Genomic DNA, 19,162 nt, shown 5'->3' on the forward strand with positions numbered 1-19,162 from the left:
AGAAACTCACTACAGACTGATCCATATGCCTGTCAGCATAACTATTATTTCTCGTCTCACATTCAGTTCTCATAAGTATATATCTAGTGACATATGATCTCGCTCATCTAGGGGAAATGATGAACAACATAGACTGAGGAACAAGAACAGACCCAGAAGCAAGGAGGCATCGATCGGACTAGGGGGCCTCAGAGGGAGGATAGGGGAGGGTGGGGGGAGGGGGAGAGTTCAACCAAAGGACTTGTGTGCATGCATATGAGCCTATCCAACGGTTAAGTTCAACAGGGGGTTGGGGCATGCGTGGGGAGGGGGGGGGATGGGAATGGGGGGATGAGGACAAATATGTGACACCTTAATCAATAAAGAAATTAAAAAAAAAAAAAAAAGAGTTACAGGAAAAAAAAAAAAAAAAGAAATACCTTTCCTTTTTTTAAATGACGACTTGGCCACTTCGCTAAATGCACTTATTAGTTTTTTCACTTGGATTCCGTGGGGTTTTCTGTGGCCACAGTTTCGTGTGTGTGTGTGAATAACTGTCTGTGTGCCTTTTACTTCCTTTCCTGCCTTATTGCACTGGGGCGTGTCTTACAAAGCTGGGCAGTCCAGAGCTGACATCCTGCACAGTTTCCAGTCGTGGGGCAGCTCCTTAAGGCCAGGGACTCGGTCTCGTTCACGTCAAGCGTGTGCCTGGTCCTTAGGGAAATGAGCTGATGATTCATAGACTCTGGATGATATATTTCCATGCTTTGTGTTTTTTTGATTGTGTTTACATTCCCATTTGGCAAAACAACAAAACCAAGTAAGGATAGAAAAATGGCCGTCGGGGCTAATACCAGGAGGGCTTTGTTCAGGCGCACACGCTGCTTCCATTCCCGGCTGTTTGGTGTGAACGCACTTTCGCCGTCTCCACGGCCTCCGAGCTCTGTGAGAGCCTTTCCCTGGGCCGGCCCGCTGCTCTGGAGCTGAGCGGGGTTCTGGGTCTGGGCTGCACTGATTCATGTCGCCCGCCCCTTGTTCCAGGGGCTCCTCACGAGTGGAGTGGAGTTCGAGTCTCTTCCTGCGGCACTTTCCCTCCCGGCCGAGTCCGGTCTTTACCCAGTGACGCTCGTCGGGGTCCCCCAGACGACGGGGACGATTTCCGTGAATGGTAAGGGGAATTTCTCTCCGGTTCCCGTCGGGTAGGACAGCCGGCCGCTCTGTTGCCCTGCCTCACGGAGGCCTGTCACCGGTCAGCAGCATCCTAGTCCCAACCACCAGGCATTGCTTCATTTCGTTACATAGGGAACGTTGTTTATAACATTACCTCACAATTTTAGGAGCCATTCTATTTATTTTATTTTTATTTTAAAATAAATTTTTATTGATTTCAGAGCGGGAGAGATAGAGGCATAAATGATGAAAGAGAGAATCATCGATCGGCTGCCTCCTGCACGCACCCTACTGGGGATCGAGCTCACAACCCAGACATGTGCCCTGACCGGGAATTGAACCATGACCTCCTGGTTCATAGGTCGACGCTCAGTCACTGAGCCACGCTGGCTGGGCTCAAAAGCCATTTTACTTATTTATTTATTTTTAAATATATTTTTATTGACTTCAGAGAGGAAGGGAGAGGGAGAGAGAGAAACATCAGTGATAAGAGAGAATCATTGATCGGCTGCCTCCTGCATGCCTCCTACTGGGGATCGGGCCCACAACCTGGGCATGTGCCCTTGACTGGAATTGAACCCGGGAACCTTTCAGTTCCCAGGCCTATGCTCTATCCACTGAGCCAAACCGGCTAGGGCGTCAAAAGCCATTTTAAAGCTTGAACAGTTCCAAGTGCTTCTGTAACCGAGGGAGTTTTCTCTTTTGTCGTGGAAGTTGTGCTGCTCTTAGGTTGTCGTTCCTGTCCACAGCAGCAGGTGGCCGTCTCGTGTGGCGGTGATGATGACAGTAATGGGCTCTGGAGCTTAGACTTGGAATCCTTTTCAAATACTTAAGTCACGTTATGTCCTGGGAAGGAATGCTTGGCTCTCACTCGCACTTCACAGACAACTACATTTGAAAAGCACACCAGGAAAGGGACAGGATATCATTACATTGTGCAGAGATCCCCGTGTGCAGAGACCTCACATGCACATGTTCCCTGGGGCGTGGGCAGCCTGGTAAGGTAGGCGCGGGTGCTGCGATTAGCTCCGCCTCCGGGGGGGAGCCGAGGGGTCCGTGGGTGGGACTGGCCCGTGGGTGGACTGGCCCGTGGGTGGGACTGGCAGGTGACGGGCCTGAACCTCAGCTCGGTTTGCACTGTTCCCACTGCGGGGGCTGCCCTCAGGCCTGAGCCTGGAAGCCCCTCCTCTTGTCTCCAGGTTACCACACCACCGTCTTCGGCGTCTTCAGCGACTGTTTGCTGGACAACCTCCCGGGAATAAAGACCAACGGCTCCACAGTCGAAGTCATTCCTGCTCTGCCCAGACTGCAGATCAGCACGTCTCTGCCCAGGTAGACGCCGCAGAGCAGGTGCCGGCCTCCGGACAACACGTGGCATGGGGGCAGATGGCTCAGCGTGTGTCGCTCCGTGTGCACCTCTCAGGGGCACCCGGATCCTGAGTCAGGCTCCGACTTTGCGACCAGAGTGTGGGCCAGGGCTGTGTCAGGACAGCAGGGAGCGATGGGCTCTGTGACAGCGAACGGAGACGCGGAAGCGTTCCTTACCCAGAGCAGACAGTGTGCAATTAGCCGCTGCAGTCACAGTTCCTGTGAAATCTAGGGAGGGGTGGGCACAAGTAGGTTAGATTACCAGCGTCATTACCTAGAAGATGAACCCCTAAGTAAGGACGAAAGGTAACAGCAATAAGAACGCTCATAAGCCCTAGCCAGTGTGGCTCAGTGGATAGAGCGTCGGCCTGCGGACCAAAGGCTTCTGGGTTCAATTCGGGTCAAGGGCACGTATCTCGGTTGCAGGCTCCTTCTTGGCCCCTGTCAGGGCACGTGCAGGAGACAACCAATCAATGTGTTTCTCTCTTTCCCTCTCTCTCCCACTCTCTCTGAAATCAATGAAAAAATATCCTTGGGTGAGATGAACAACAACAACAAAAAAGATATAATACAAATAAGCGATACAGTAATTAATAGTAACATAAGAGTAAACTTGGCATTTTGTGTACTCACAACTGCAAACCCACTTTTGCCAACCCCTGTACATATTAATGACATTATAGGCGGTGGGATAGATTACTTTTTGCATAAGCACATAACATAAGCTAAACACATTTACTTCAGTGACGTCAGAAGGCACATGGTAACAAGTATCTCAGAATCCCATCGCCATTCATGTCCTTGCTCTTGGAACTTGGGATTGTCTCCATTTTTGCTCTTACGGAGAATGCTGACCCTTTTGGCTGTTTTTGTAAGATGTGTCTTGGTATTTTCTGAAATGTCCTAAAAGCTCCCTCACACATGTCGTGGTCACTGTGCTGGACGCTGGGCGCAGGCCTGGCACACCAGCCCTGTCCTTGCCCAGGCAGTTCCAGTGCCGCGGGGAGATGGACAGGGAGCAACAGTCCCAGGGCGCTGTCCTCTGGACGCTGACAGGGCTGGGGGCACAGGGCTGCGGGAGTCCTTCCAGGAGGTGGCGTGCATACCTGCCATGGGAGGGGTGAGGGAGGAGGAGTTAGCAGGTGAGTGGCGGACAGGAGGGTTTTCTCACTGAGGGAGCAGCCTGAGAGACCAGAGGCAGGAGGAGCATCGCGTGAGGGGACTCAGAAGGGATCCTGGAACTGACTGTAAGAGCTAAAGGTGTAAAACGTCTAGAAGAAAGTTCTCGTGATCTCGGGTTAGGCAGAGTTCTGCTGTTGACATCAAGAGCAAATTCTGTATCCGGGCTGGGACCAGAGGCCCTGGGCCGGGCATGACTGGTCCGTGAGCCCAACTCGTTCAAGCGTCGGCTTCTCCCTGCACAGCGCAGCTGTGAGACCGGCACTGCCTAAAGCCCTCTTTGCTGTGCTTTGGGCCACACAGTGGGGATTGAAGCTCCCTGTGGCGCGTATAAACCACACTCGGGTCTGCCCGGTCCTCTGTGGCCGATTCACCCTCCTGTTCCTGGTGGTGGGGCTGAGTTCCCTGTGTGAAGCCCGGATTTCCTGTCCCCAGTTCTGAAATTCTAAGTGCGGTGGCATGAATACTTCTAAAATGCATTGGTTTCCTTTTCTTCTTCCTTTTTGCGATGTATCATTGTTATTACCATTATCTTAGGTCTGCACACTCCTTGCAACCTGCCTCTGGTGACGAGATATCCACGCATGTGTCCGTCCAGCTTTACAACGGAGAGACGCAGCAGCTGGTCATCAAGTTGGAGAACATCGGAGTGGAGCCCTTGGAGAAGCTGGAGGTCACCTCCAGAGTCCTCGCCTCCAAAGGTGGGTGCTCCCGGCAGGTTTGCCCTCAGCAGTGTTATCGTCTCTGTTCGCAGGAGACACGCGTTTCTGTGCCGTGTTCAGAGCATCTGAAAGCTTCTCCCTCTCTCTGATGCCCTCGGGAACGTGGTGTTCTAGTCACGTGTGAGGAGCGCACGCAGGAGGCCAATGGGGCAGAGGACGCACCCTGTCCCCGGCCTTTCTGTCGGAGACCCTCAGGAAGCATTCTTGAGCGAATGAATGCAGGGGCGTTCGCAGGCTCAGAAGTGTCCACCTGGCCCCATCTGTCACCTGCAGCCAGGGTTTCCTGAGTGGGGCTAACGCCTGGAGCCCGTGCACCCCTCTGACAGGCTCTCCGTGGGCCACTGAACTTGGCAGGCCGAGGCGCAGGCCATCTTCATGAGTGCCATGGAGGGGTGGACTCCGGCAGCGTGAGCCATTAGCACGCGTGTGCATGTATGAGCGTGTGCCAGGCACACTCCTTGTAGAAAATCACAGGGAGTCACTGCTCAGTGGTTGCAAAAGTGACTTGGCTTTAAGCTTGGCGCCTCACTCCTCCTCACACGCCCAGGCGATGGCCTCCCAGCACCCAGGACCCTGGCACTTTCTTGATCCTTTGATCTGTCACATTTGAAATGGTTTGCGTTTTGCTTGGCTTTCTGAGAATGCATCAGAACTTCCCAGGGGGATTCGCGAGCCTCCTGTCGCCTCCGTCACGCTATCGCCATCGCACTGTTGTCATTGCAGAAAAGCTGTACGGCGACTTCCTGAGCTGGAAGCTGGAGGAAGCCCTGGCCCAGTTTCCCCTGCAGCCCGGCCAGGTGGCCACGCTCACCGTCAGCATCCAGGTGAAGCTGGACTTCTCGTGCCAGGAGAACCTCCTCCAAGACCTCAGCGACGGTGAGCGCTTCCCGTTCCCACAGCCCTCCGCGGTCCCGGGAGCACCGCGCCGCCGCCCTTGCTGGTCACTCACTCACTCAGGCTGCTTGAGCCTCCTGGGCGCCTCGTTACCCGAGTGAGCTCCCGTTTATCTGAGAGCCGCACGGGGCTTCTCAGTTCAAGCTCTTGGTTCACACCCTTCACTGTGCTGTGCTCAGGGGCCAGGAGGGCATCCTGAGCTGGGGGAGTGAGGGAACGGCGTTTTTCAAGTTCACCTGCTGTGATCTAATTAGCGGGGATGACGAAGCTCTCCCTCAGAGTCTGGTGATTTCTATGCGGCCTCAGAGTCTAGAGAACATGGGACTTTATATTTGGGAATATCTGATTACGGATAAGATCCCATGGATCAATTATGTCAAATTATGAAGCGTGCATTCAGACATTCATGTGGCGGCATTGTGGGTGTATTAGTTAGCTCTGCCGTCACAAAGGACCACCGACAGCGTGGCTGTACAGCAGAAACTTACTTCTCACGGCTCTGGAGGCTGGGCGTCTGGGAGCAGGGGCTGGCACGGCTGGGTTCTGGTGAGGGGCCTTCTGGCCTGCAGATGCCTGCCTGACCCCCCCATGCCCTCACGTGGCGGAGAGAGCACTCCGGTGTCTGTTGTAAGGGCACCAGCGTGTGGGCTTAGGCCCCACTCAGGACCCCATGTAGCCTCAGGGAGCAGCAGGTACAGAGGCCTGACCCTCCCTAGGGAAGTGGGTTTTCCCTTCAGAGGCTAGATGTCTCTCTCGGCCTCTGGAACTGAACTTGGTCTCCCAGCCAGCCTCTCCCAGCTTCCCTGCATGCTAGGGAAGTGATGTGGTCAAGTCCAACTTGAGAGACTAGGTTAGTTATGGGTTTTGTCTTATTAATTCATTTACTCACTACTTGCTGAGGGCTCATGTCATGTTCCAGCTGCTGTGGGGGATCCCACAGAAGTGGGAGTGACGAGGACTCTGCCTTCATGGAGTTTGTAGTCTGAAGGAGTCGGAGACACACACACGTCGCTGGAGTAATTGTAGCGGGTTTGTGGGATGCTTGCCGGTGCCGGGCACTGATACGTCCTGTATATGCACGACTCATTCATGCTTCCAGACGGTCCCACGGTCCGTGTGCTCCCGCGGCTCCCGCTCTGGGGATGAGGCACTTCAGGCTCCAAGAGGGACTTGGCCGAGGCCATTCAGCCGGATGGTGGAGAGGCTGGGAGTCAGGCCTCCAGGGCCTGCTCTCCACCCACGTCCCTGGCAGCAGCTTGTGCTCCTGGGTCTGGACTGCAGGCAGGGAGCGGGTCCTGGGGTCACACGTTGCAGGGGAGCATTACAGGGGAGCATTACAGGGGAGCATTACAGGGGAGCATTACGGAAGAGGATGCCTGTGACCGGAGACAGAGACCCCGGGCGGAGGGGGGACGGAGGGAGAGTTTGGTGGAAGTGCCTGGATCCGTGAGCAGGACCGACAGGACTCCGAGCCAGCCGTGGTCCCCGTGAGGCTGCGCTGTTCCCAGCCTGCCCTTCCCTTCGTGTGTCATCCTTGGGGTCCCACCCAAAGAGTTCCGGGACTCGCGCCAGTGTCCTGCCTCCTTGGGGGACACTCAACGCCAGGGTTTTCCCCACCTGGCCCTGCGACTCCGTCAGAGGCCCTGCTCACACCCTGGGCCTCCGGGCCCAGGTCTCTTCTGGAACCTGCAGGCCCCTCTGGGGAACTTGGTGCTGGGCGGTGTGTCTCCACAGCTTTTCCAGCTGCGGGTGTGGGTGCTCGTTCCCGGGGCGTCACCGGAGCGCAGGGAGCCCAGGCCGGGCGGGCAGAGGCTGGCTCTCCCCTCTTACTGTTCATTTCTGACCGAGAGCTCCTCCCTCCCCCCAGCTGCCCTCTCACTTCACTCCGTCCTCACCTTTCAGATGGGATCAGCGTGAGCGGCTTCCCCCTGAGCAGCCCCTTCCGCCAAGTCGTGAGGCCGCGCGTGGAGAGCAAGGCCGCGAACCCGCCCGAGGGCAGCAAGCCTGGGGACCCGAGCCACACGAAGGTGAGCTGGCCCCGCACGCGTGCCGCTGGCCAGAGGGTCGGCGCCGGCTCCTCCGAGCCTTCCGGAGGCCGGGTCCTGGGCGTTTCTCCGAAGGGCAGGCGCGTGGGCGTGCGGCGTGGTGTGTTGGTGGCCCGTGTTTGTGGAACGTGGTTTCTCGGTGCTCCTCTCGCCGGCGTGGGAAGCAGGCTCCGTGGGCCGGCGTGCTCCAACCGTGGTGTTGCTGACTCGCTTCCATGAAATCTGGGAATGGGGGGTTCAGCCAAGGCGGGCCCTGTGTGGAGTAGGCTGTGTCCTGCCTCTTTCTTCATTTGAAGAACGTATTTATCGCATTATCATTCCCAGTCCAGACGCTGATCCCGTAAACTTCTCTTATTTCCTTGGCACCTCCTCCCCCTCATTGGTTTCCAGACACTTAGGCAGCCAGAGGCACGTGCGGTAGCAGGTGGGTACGGTGTGCGAGGTTGGGGTGCGTGGGGGCCTCCGGACAAGCAGAGGGGGTCATGTCCGCAGAGCTCCTGCGTCTGAACTGGAGCGTGGGTCTTGGGTCGCAGGGTCAGATTTAAAATCCCGGGGCCTCGCCCTTCCTGCTGGCCGGGTGATGGTGGCGGTGTGTGAGTTTCCTGCAGTTGGGAGTTGCGTGTTTGACCTATACTAATAAAGGGTAATGTGCTAATTAGACCGGGTCGAACGGACATCTTCTGGACGTCCGACTTCCTTACAGACAAAGCCACGGTGGCGGGGGCTGAGGCAGAGGCAGTTAGGGGCGACCAGGGCAACAGGGGGGCAGTTAGGGGGCGGCCAGGCCGGCAGGGGGGCAGTCGGGGGGCAGCCAGACCAGCAGGGGGACATCCCCCGAGGGGTCCCAGATCGGAGAGGGTGCAGGCCGGGCTGAGTAATCACTGTCAATGTGGTGCTTGCATGTGTATGTAAACAGAAGGATTTAAGTGCAGTTACCACTTACTGGGGCATCCTTGGTGTCCGGCACTTGTGTGGAGATGGTTGTTCTAATTCTCACAGCCACTCTGAGGGTGGTCTCCTCCGGTGAGGGCGCTGGCTCCTGGGGATGCGACACGCTCAGTCCCTCTGGTCCCCGCCGCTGCACGGTGACATCACCACCCTCCTGAGTTTCGTGCATTGAGCCCAAAGCCTGCCTCTCTCCCTCTCCCTCTCTCTCTCTCTCTCTCTCTCTCTCTCTCTCTCTCTCTCTCTCTCTCTCTCTGTTAATCCTCACCGAGGGTATTTTTTCCATTGATTTTCAGAGAGAGTGGAAGGGAGGGAGGGGAGAGAGAGAGAGTGAGAGAAGCGTTGTGTGAGAGGGACACATGGATTGGCTGCCTCCTGCATGCAGCCTGTCTAGGGCCATGGATGGAACCTGTAACCCAGGTACTTGCCCTTGACCTGGAATTGACTCCAAGACCCTGTGGTGAGCAGGCCGACACTCTAACCACTGAGCACATCGGCCAGGGCAAGCCTCTTGATCCTGCTTTCCAGTCCTTGGTTTGGCCCCACCGGCCGTGGCGGTTTATAGGTTCTCTCCGTCCCTTCCAGGCGTGCCTGTCTGTCCGCCAGGCCCACCGAGCCTCCTGAGTGCTGGCTCCTTGCCCAGGCCCCGGGAGGAAAGGCGCTGGCGTGGTGGACTGCGCTCTGCAGGCCCGGCCGTGCCCAGTGCTGTCCGCTCAGAGGTGTGCTCAGCGTTTGCAAATACCTCGTCAGGGGAGGGGGCCAGTGAGATTTAGGGAAGGTCTGGCCTCGCCCGAGTTCATGGAGTTCGCGGTGACGGATCCAGACTAGAATCCGGATCCCTTCTAACCTGGACCCTGAGTAGGATGGGACCCATTTCCAGACTCGGAGCAGGATGTCCCAGGTGACAGACCCCGTGCCCCCAAAGGCGCGGGGAGGTTGTGGGGGAGCAGCTCCGTTAGTCGGTGGTCTGTTGCTGGGGAAGGTGGTGGGGAGCTTGAAACGGAAACGACGCAGCGTCCCCGGTGTCGGCGCGTCGGCTGCGGTTCGGTGGGACTCCCGAGGGCCGCGTGGAGCTGGGAGCCAGGCCTGGGGTGCTGCGGCGGGGCCCCTGTCGCCCGGCCTCCTGGCACTGCCCAGCTTGTCACCTCACATCTCCCCAAAGCAGGAAAGATGATTTAATTGGAAATGCGCTCAACCTGTGAAGCTATCGCCCAGGAATGGCGTAGTCATGGAAACAGTGAGTCAGTGGAAGCAGCTTCGAGGGAGGCCCTTAGGAAGTGAGAAGGGAGTGTGTCCTCAGGTTCCGGGAAGACGGCGTCCCTGTCCAGCGGGCACCCGGCGTCTGTCCTGGTCCTGAGGGGTCATTCTGCGCGCTGTGTGGCGAGTCTCTGAGGACTGAACTCTTGTGTGACGTGGACGCAGGTCAGACACGCCCTTCCTTCAGCCAGGCCCCGCGTCCCCGGCTGTGCCGTGCAGCCGCCTGCACCAGGCTGGTGGGCTTGCTCACAGAAACCCGGGCGGAACAGCCGTGGAGCCATTAAGGAAATGGGTCTTCTTGCTAAAACCTCCCCACAGAGAACATTCCCAGCCCGATGGTTTCAGTCATGCATTTTATGAAGCATTAAGGGAGGAATAACATGAGTTTTATGTAAACTCTTCCTTCAGCACACTTGAGAGAGAGTGAGCACTCCTAAGGGTTCTGTGGGGTCAGCATTGCCCTGGCACCAAAGCCGCTGGGGAGCGTGTGGGACCACAGGGACCTGAGCACACACTCCGGCATGTCTGTTCAGCCACATGTAGAATGGGGACCAGGCGGGGTTTACCTGGGGACCGCGAGACTGGCTTTAACACGAGCAGCACACACGTGCAGTTCTCGGGGCCAGCGGGCCGGAAGGAGAAGGACCCGCGTCTCGGTGAAGGCTGCGGAGAGGCACCCGCGACGGGCCCGTCTGTTTCCAATAAAACTCCCCAGCTGGGAACTAGAGGGACCTCCTCAGCCCCCACCTGCCTCCCACTGTCCGGAGAGGGGCAGCCACGCCCCGGCCCCTGCCCTTCAGCTGGGCTGCAGTCCCTCCCTCAGCTCCTCTGGCTCCCGGCATGTCCCCATCTCAGGGCCACGCTCGGGGCGGCCTTGCCTGCCTTCCAGGCAGTGTGAGCAGAGCCAGCGCGCCTTCCCGCACCTCCACTCTCCCCGCACTCCCACCTCTGCTGCCATCCTGTGCTTTACCCCTGAGTTCCCAGGGATGTCTTCATGGCCACGGGCTGGTCCCTGCTCGGCCTGAAGCACATCTCCCCAGATCCAGATGCTCCCCACAGCTCGGCGACACACTCCCCGTCCACGGACTCTCTTTCAGCCGAAGAGTCCCGTCATCAGCGAGGAAAGCAGCGTGTTCTCATTCGCTCAGGCCTGGCGGGGATGGCCCTCAGGTGACTACTACTGTCACTTCAGCCTTTGCCCTGGAGCCCTGGGATGCTCATGTAGGTTACATTTTAATTGCATTTATAAACGGTTACATTTTAATTGCATTTATAAACAGACCGACTGGAAGGCTCTGCTAAGAAACCTGAAGAGCAAATGTAGTTAAAACTGTTTTGCAACAAATGGCCTGTTTTGCTATGCTGTGTTACAAATGGAAACTTTCCGTGAGCCCGGTCCAGTGGCAGAACGAAGGCTCCCATCGCTGGGAGGGGAAAATGCATTTGCTCATTGACCGCTTGCGCACAGGACGGCGAGGGGGAGAGCGTGCCGAGGCCGGAGAGGCTTGGGGTCCACACCAGCGAGGTTAGTGCGTTCAGCAGTGTGTCCCATTGCTGCGCTCCTGACAGCGACCGCCCGTTGTTCAGGTGGAAATTACCCGCCGCTCAGGAAGGTTAAATAACACACCCAAGGTCAAGCAGTTACCAAGTAGAAGTTAAAATTCAGGCCCAGAGATGTCTGAGTCCAAAGCTGGTGCTATTTCTAAGTTCCCAAACTTCTTATGGGATACAAAACATCCTGTATCGATTCAGGCCGTATTTATAGAGCAGCGAGCAAGCTTTCTGTCTATCTGACCCTCGGTTTTAATCTGTAAAATGCAGATAATAGGACTTCCTCCTGGGCTGTTATAAGGAGCACAGTGTCTGCTATTTAGCCCTGGCAGATAAGAAAAGCTTACCAAATGGCAAATCCAATTCAGTTCCAAATAATTTCTAATCTGTCCCGGTAATAGTTACAGAGACGGGAAGTTCTCTCCGCAAAGTTTAAGCACCAAAGCTCCAACGGAATCCTTTAATCTGCCCAACAATTTCAACACTTAATAGGAATTGAGCAGTAAGGAGTGGAGTCTGCTGCAGGGGGAATTCAGGAAAGAATTCAGGGCAAGGCCCGAAGAAGGTTCCTTGGGGTTCTGTGACACTTTCAGGACTTTCCTTCCGTGATACTCATTGTGCATCGAATCCTTGTAACGTTTCGTTCACTCCATCCAGGCCAGTCCTGGGTGTGGGGGTAACGGAGCGGGCGGTCCCCTGGCAGGAGACCCAGCACTGTGACCTCAGGCGATGAGAGGTGCTGGGGACGTGCAGGACCGAGCAGGGTGGGGCCCTCTGCGCTCTGGGTGGGCCGTCAGCACACGAGCCTGGTGGGCGGCTCGCTGCACAGAAGTCGGCACCACGGGATGCCAGCACCAGCCGCCATGGTTACCCCCTGCCATATAGGCGCTGAGCTCAGGCCGCGAAGGCCGAGGATTGCAGCTTGCTGACGAACGCCTCCTGCTGCCTCGCCGTGTGGTCGTGAGTCCGTTTTATAACTTGCTTTGTCCGTACTGTCCAGTTTTATGTCTCAGTACGTTTTTATTGCTTCTAATATCCAGACAATATTAAAATTTCCCCCACTTGACTCCCAGATTCTATTATAACTAATTAGTCCAAACCAGTGCACCGCCCAGACCACTCAGGCGCCCGCTCTGTGCGCCGCGGAGGTTGGTTTTAATCCAGCACCATCTTCGCTTTGATGTGGCTCAGGCCCTGACAGGGAGCGAGCTGGAGACACGCACAGCACCGCGCCGGCCCCTCCGGGCTGCACGGCCAGGGCACCGGTGTGCGTCTCCCTGGAAGTTAGCGTAAGAGTGGCCTCTGAGCCGGGATTCCCGCGGAGGCAATGATGACTGACTCCGAGAGGGGGTGCTCTGGCCCCGAGGGCGGTTATGGACCAGCGCCCCGCATTTCCAAACCCCAGCCCGGCGCTGTGCTCGCTTTCCGTCTTGGCAACAGCCTGCCATCTGCCGGGGTCTGCATTGGGATGGGGACACCGAGGCCCCGCAGACACTTGGTGACAGTCGACACCGCTAAGAAACGGCGTCGTGGCGCTAGGCCCAGGCTGGTCTGAGTCTGAGGTCTCCCCCCCCCGAGTGCTGGGACCTTCCCTTGTTCCCGAGCCCCATGTGCATGCACTGTCCCTCCCGTGGACACGGGGGCTGCGTATACTGCTGCATCTGCCCCCGCGTTGCCCACGTCCTTGGGGTAACATGCCTTCGCCACACTGGCTGTCACCTCCTCCCTGAGCCCCAGGCCCCCTCCCGCCCCGCTGCTGTCCGCTTTCTCCTCCTTCCCCTTTGACAAGCTCCTGAGTGGGAGTCAGGTGTGATGTGTAGAAATGTCACCAGCATCCAAATGACTCAGTTAAAGAATGACTGTGTTTTCACATTAAATATCAAGACCTGTCATCTGACAGAAGGTACGAATGACAGCGAGATACAATGTTTCCGATTGGAGCCGTTCGCGGGAGTCCGAGAGGCTCAGCCACAGCAGGCATCGAACGAGGGAGTGGAGACTCGGCGCCAGGCTTTCCGGAAGCGTGTGCCACAGCATCTGCCCAATAGCCATCGGGTGTTCAGAGAAGCAATCGGCCGCAGCCCCGCGACCCGTGAGGAGCAGTGCTGTGCACACGCCGTGCTTCCCTGGGAAATACGGGCCAGGAGCCGCCCCCCCCCCCCAAACTTAATCCAGAGAAGCATGCAGCGCCCTAGTGTCAGTTTAAACAATTCCAAACAATAAGTCTGCTGAGGCTGCCTGAGTGTGAGGGTGCTCACCGGTCTCCGCCCTTCCGCTCTGCAAGCAGCGGGTGCTCAGGGCTGGAGGACGGGCTGGGCTCCCTCGGCCCGAGGGCCCTCAGCTTCTTCAGTGCGTGGATGCTTGGCCTTTGCAGCCTCCGCAGCCCCGCCTCCCCGCTCACACCTTCCTCCTGCCCCTCAGGCCTTGTGGGTAAGAGCGTGACCCAGGGCTGTGGCCTCCTTTTAAAAAGTCCCTTTTTATTTTGGAATCATTTTACTAGTAAATGGACAGAAAAGCTTCAAAGATAGCAGAGTCCCCACGCCCTCCCCAGGCCCGTCTCCCAGCGCCCGGGTTCAGTCCTGGCTTTGTCAGCTCCTAATTGTGCAGCATCAGGAGGTGACGGAGCCTGTCTGAGTCCGGTCAGACGCTGGGCGCCCTGAGAGCCCCAGGAGGGAGGGAGGCGTGGCTCCGAGTCTGGAGACCAGCGGCCCAGCCCGTGGGTGCGGCCTCCTCCTCACCTCACTGCGCAGGCCTCCCTGTTTCTTGAATGTCCTCCACTGCACGAGCAGGCGCAGGCCAGCTCACCCCCTGCTGGGTGCCCTCCAGGGAGAGGCCCTCGGGGGCCGACCACTGCTCTGTCCTGTCTTTCCGCGGGGCTGCCTCCCCGGGACAGGTCTTCATCTTTCCCTTTGTTCTGTGTTCTTTCGTTTTGTGTCCTGTGCTCTTGAAGAGATGTAGCTATTTTATAAAGAACACGAAACTCATTCATGAAATAACCCCAAGGGCTGGCTTGTGGCCGGAATGTCATTACCTGTCTGGTCAGGGAGAGGAAGTTAAACCACGTCACAGCTTCACGTGGAGGGAGAGGCCTCCATAGCAGGCGCCGAGCCTGAGAGCAGGCTACCGTCTGCAGCCCCGGTTAGAACGAGGCGCTGAAACGGGTTAGGATCTGAGGCTCTACCCTGGCCGGTGCGGCTCAGGGGTTGAGCGCTGACCTATGAACCAGGAGGTCACAGTTTGATTCCTAGTCAGGGCACAGGCCTGGGTTGCAGGCTCGATCTCCCCGTGGGGGATGTGCAGGAGGCAGCCGATCAATGATTCTCTGATGTTTCTATCTCTCCCTCTCCCTTCCTCTCTGAAATTAATAAAAATATATATTTTAAAAAATCTTAACAAAAAAGAAAAGAGTCTGTGGCTGTAGGTGAGCCCTGGAGGCAGGACTGGACTCGCTTTCCTTTGGCAGACGAGCAGACAGCAGCTTCCCCACCGCGGAACCAGTGTAGTCTCGGCGCTGGGCTGCGTGCACATTCTCGGTCCTTCTCGGAGCAGCCCTGAGAGGCGAGGGTTCCGAGGCTCACTCACAGCCCTGCTTCGTCCCGTCGCACAGCGTGGAGGTGGCTTGGCCGCCTGACTCTGCCGCCCGGCCCGGCCTCGGACTGCTCCGTTAGGGGTCACAGCCATCAGAGGAGCATTTTCTTCTGAAAGCGCAGGTTCCATCCGCACAGGAAGCGTGATGGGGCAGTGTCATTTCCTCTCCCCAAGTCTGAACTTCTCAAACTTCTCGAAAAACCAACAGCCCTGCCCCAGATGTTTTAAGCTCAACTTGGCAGATTTGTATCCGAGCTTCACCATCACCTGACCCAGGTGGACTCTGCCATTCTCCAGTACGAAGCTGTTCCCAACCACGAAGGTAGGTCAGGCTTGTTGGGTTAAATTGCTGCTCGTGGTTTTTAAGCTGAGATCTGCAAGAATCTAGGCCTCCGCTCGAAGTGTGTAATTTAAATTTACTCCTGTAGGTGAGCAGCCCTGATCCCCACCGCAGAGTCACCTCGGAACACACTTGGGTTTTAGATCGTGGGGCCAGGGATTTAAATACTGTTTACTTAGAACCTTCCTCCCGCCACGCGGGAAGGGAGCTGTGTGTGGCAGGGGTCTGAGGCCTGTCCGTCGGCGGAGGTTCCGTCTCGCCCCGGCTGGACTTAAACAGCCATTCCTGGGCGTGTGGGGGAAATGCCTACCAGTCGTGGCTGCTAGTTGTTGTTGTCCGTGAACGTGGTGAAGGACAGCTGCTGTGACAGGCATCCCGGGACATACTGCACGTTGTTTCCGGTCCTCAAAGTGAAGGAAGTTGGTGTAAGTTTGCAGGTGTCCAAGCCGAGTCTGCAGCCACCCAGGCCGGGCGAGGCCACGAGGAGCGTGGGCTGTTGTTACAGAGGAGGGGGGGTGGCGGGGCCCAGGCCTGCCCTCCCACGGAGGTTCCCCAGAGCCTCATTCCCAAGCACTGGCAGGTGGCAGATGCAAAAGGATGGCGTTCCTCTCCCCCAGGCCGGCCTCTCACCACCTCACCTCCGCCTGGAAAGCCTCTTTAGCAGTGTTCTAGGTGACATTTATCCTTCACCAGTGAGTTATCAGTGTCACTCCCGTCCCCGGAGACGCAGCTCTGTGCTTCACGCTTGTTCTCGCTGTGACATTTCTGTTGACATTAATTCGCATTCACGTCCCGGGACCTGATCGTGAGCTTCGTTTTGTTTGAAGACGAGGCGCTGCCGCTTAGAAGGTGTGTTGGATGCCGCGGGCCACCGTGAGGGCCGAGGCAGCGGCAGCGAGAGCCCGGGCTCGATGGGCCCAGCGCCTGCGTGTCTGCGGTGCTGTGTGTCTGTGGTGGGGGGCGGGGGGGGCTCCAGACCCAGACTGGCCTGGGCGGCAGTGACCGTGGCCGGGAGGTGTGTCGAATGGAGCAGTGCCGGCTCCGGGGGGGAGGGGTGTGGCAGCCGGTCCAGGGGTCGTTCGTGGAAAGGTCATTCTCTCACTGGGCGGGAGGCTGCCCCGCCCTGGAAGAGGAAGCGCTGGGCGAGCGCTCGTGGTGGCCGAGCTCTCGGTGCAGGCGTCCAGCGCCAGGGCACCTCCCCCGGTCACCCCTCCTTGCTGCACCCCTCGGTGCAGGCTCCCCCCGGCCACCCCTCCTTGCTGCACCCCTCTTGCTGGTTTGCATTGGAGACACGCAGCAGGCCTCTCCGAGCCCTTGGCTCCGCGCCCGCTGCCCTCTGTTTCTACTGAGCCATTCATTCGCTGCTTCATTCATTCATTCATTCATTCATTCACTCATTGGTTCACTCAGCACCAGGAGGCAGGCTTGGATGTGATGGTCCTTCTCGGTAAACAGCCGTAACCACACCCAGAAGACCAGACATGCTCCCTGTCAGTGTCTGGTGGCCTCTGTCCCTTTATTGAAGGCTGCTGGGCTGGGCTCCGGGCCAGGGTCTGGGCATCGGGGAGCCAGTCCCTCTCCTGAAGGGGCCCAGCCCGAATTAGAACCGGTGGTGATTTGACTGTGAAAGCCGTGGAGAGCCTGGTGTGCAGGTGGGAGGCTGTGTCTGCTGAGGGTCCTGGCCGTGGGGGTGTCTGCAGCTCCGCCTGCGCCTGGCCGTCAGCTGCCTCCCTTTTCTGCAGCGCTCCGCTTCCTGCAGGGAGCAGGCGGGTCCGCTGAGCCGAAAGTGGACCATGTCCCCACCGCCCTTTAAAAGTTTAGCTTTACATTTTGCAGTGAAATATACACAACATAAAACGCACACTGTCCATCACTCTTCAGGGCAGCTCAGTGGCATTAAGTGCATTCACATCGTGTGTAGCGCCACCACCACGAACGCCCCCAAGTTCATGATGCAGTGGCGGTGGCCAGGCCCCATGGAGGCTAGTGGTTATTTCCTCAGCCGTCCATGAAATATTGATTGAATACCTGCTGTGTATTAGGCGCTGGACGTAGTCCTGGGTGAACAGATCAGATAAGACAGGTACTGTCTCTACGGAATGAGACTCTACTAAGGAAATAAAAAACCAGTCTTGGCTCAGGTGGGAGTGCATGGAACAGCCTTCCACAGAGAGGGAACAGCATGTGAAAAGGCACAGAGGACTGAAGCAACAGGGTAGTTGGTGGGAAATGACGAGCCTAGGGATTGAGTGCCAGCACCCGGAGAGGAGGGGCGAGGTCGGAAAGCAGGGTAGCAGGTTGGGGCTGTCCCTGTACCTTCATTTGGGTTTTCCCTATCACAGCACCCTGCACACTTCCATCATTCTCAGTTCCCCTTGGATTCTGTCGGTACAGGGCCTTACAGTTCACACTCACAGGGTGGTAGGCCATACGCTCGAGCCAGGGAGACTGCCCTGCAGTGGGGCTGGGGTCCCAGAGGAAGTGTGGTAAGGGCTGGGGCACCACTGTCCCGAGAAGGAAGATGGAGCGCGGCCCAGAGCTCCGGGACTGGGCCTGGGGAGGCGGCCGTGCCAGGGATCGGGCTTTCTCCTTAGCGTTCCGCGTGGCGTGGCTGCTCGCGCCTCCCTGGCAGCTGCTCCGGCTGGGCTCACCTGCAGGCCCTCTGCTCCGCCCTCTGGCCCCGCCTGGCTCCAGGTGAGATCTCCATCGTGCCCGCATGATGTCGCGGAATGCGCCGTTCTATCTGCAGCAGCAGGGCCGGCAGGGGTCTTCACGGTGATGGGCCGGGTGTCCTCACGGGCAGGCCCTTCCTCTCGGAGCCCAGCCTGCAGCTGGGAGAGGGGTGGGTTCACTCGAATGCGCAGGGAGCGATCAGGTTGGCGAGGTGCCCGCACACAGAAAGCACCCGTGAATGCCCACACACTCTGTTCTAGGACAGGGAAGGGTGGAGGGAGGGTGGAGCCTGCGTGCCCTGGGGGTCTAGGGTCGTCCAGGGTGCGTCCCTTATCCGCTGAGACCTTTGAACCCGCCACCGACTCCTCGGAGCCCAGCCTCCCGTCTTTATGGCAGGGAGAATCAAAGCCACACGGGACCAACGCCATGGTGTACGCACTGGACACACGACGGGGCGCACAGCGAGCGCCAGTGTTGGCAACGGCGCTGTTCCCCTCCTGCTTCTAAACTCAGGCTAGCCTGGCGCCCGCCGTCTGCTCCTCTTCCTGGCTGTGACATGGGGCAGCAGCCCACACCGAGGCCAGGACTCACTCTGGGCTGGAGCAGGCAGCGCCATCGGTGCAGTTCCCCGGCCTCACCGCACGGGGCCGCCCTTCCTCAGGGAGCGGGAGCTGGAAACAGTGCGGAGCATTTGGTTTACTTGTTAGCTCCCCGGTTACACGGGACGCATGCTTTCCTTCGGGTTTGCAGGGGGAGAGACCTGGTTTCCTTCCTCCCGTCAGCCGAGGGGTCTGGGTGCGATTCAGAATAGACGCCGCATCACCTGTGAGACGCTGCTGATTAAAAGTGCAGACCCCTTCCCTGCCCAACGTGCGTTCCCTGCGCCGTGAGCCGGAGCAGGAGGCGCACCTTTGCAGGAGGCACCGCCACGTCCGTGGGGCTGGGAACAGCGGATGGAGGGTGTGGGTTGGACAGTAATTCTCCACAGTCACCGGGGCCCGCTGTGTGCACGGCACCTTCAGCAGGGCCTGCATCCGGCAGAGGTGGCCGTGAGCGGGGGTGAGGTAGGCATGTGCGTCCGAGGTGAGTTCAGGGGGATGGGAGGTCCTGAGTGTGCGGGAAAGAGGCCGAGGAGAGCGGGAGGGGGGCCGGCGGCTGTGTGAAGTGAGGGGGCGGGCCTCCCTCCCAGCCTGGCTCCCCAGTGTCCTCTGTGCCCCGCTGGCCAGGAGCTGGCTGAGGGAGGACTCTGCCTTGTTCGCTGCAGCCCGGGCCCTCGCAGGTGCTCTTCCAGCATTCCTCGACAGTTAAACAGAGCAGGGAGTCTGGGTGGGGGGGGCCCTCCGTCCTGAGGGCCAGTTTGTGCAGCTGTGAAATCACATCCGGCCAGCCCCGGCCCACACATTGCGGGGAGAGATGACGAGACCGGCCATCGCGCTGCCTGGCACATAGGA

The 19,162-nt window shown here is 58.1% G+C and overlaps 1 protein-coding gene across 2 annotated transcripts in view; it reads left to right on the top strand.

The window, feature by feature from the left end:
• The window catches only part of TRAPPC9 (trafficking protein particle complex subunit 9), a 170,052-nt gene that overhangs the window by 53,100 nt on the left and 97,790 nt on the right, over positions 1 to 19,162 (top strand). For both annotated transcript variants that reach the window (XM_054708471.1, XM_054708472.1), the window contains 5 exons: positions 1,021 to 1,147; positions 2,349 to 2,481; positions 4,234 to 4,397; positions 5,142 to 5,294; positions 7,215 to 7,339. In XM_054708471.1, coding sequence (XP_054564446.1) covers positions 1,021 to 1,147; positions 2,349 to 2,481; positions 4,234 to 4,397; positions 5,142 to 5,294; positions 7,215 to 7,339 — 702 coding nt within the window. The remainder of the gene's footprint in view (positions 1 to 1,020; positions 1,148 to 2,348; positions 2,482 to 4,233; positions 4,398 to 5,141; positions 5,295 to 7,214; positions 7,340 to 19,162) is intronic.

This window comes from Eptesicus fuscus, chromosome 19, assembly GCF_027574615.1.
Source record: "Eptesicus fuscus isolate TK198812 chromosome 19, DD_ASM_mEF_20220401, whole genome shotgun sequence".
In the NCBI taxonomy this organism is placed as follows: domain Eukaryota; kingdom Metazoa; phylum Chordata; class Mammalia; order Chiroptera; family Vespertilionidae; genus Eptesicus; species Eptesicus fuscus.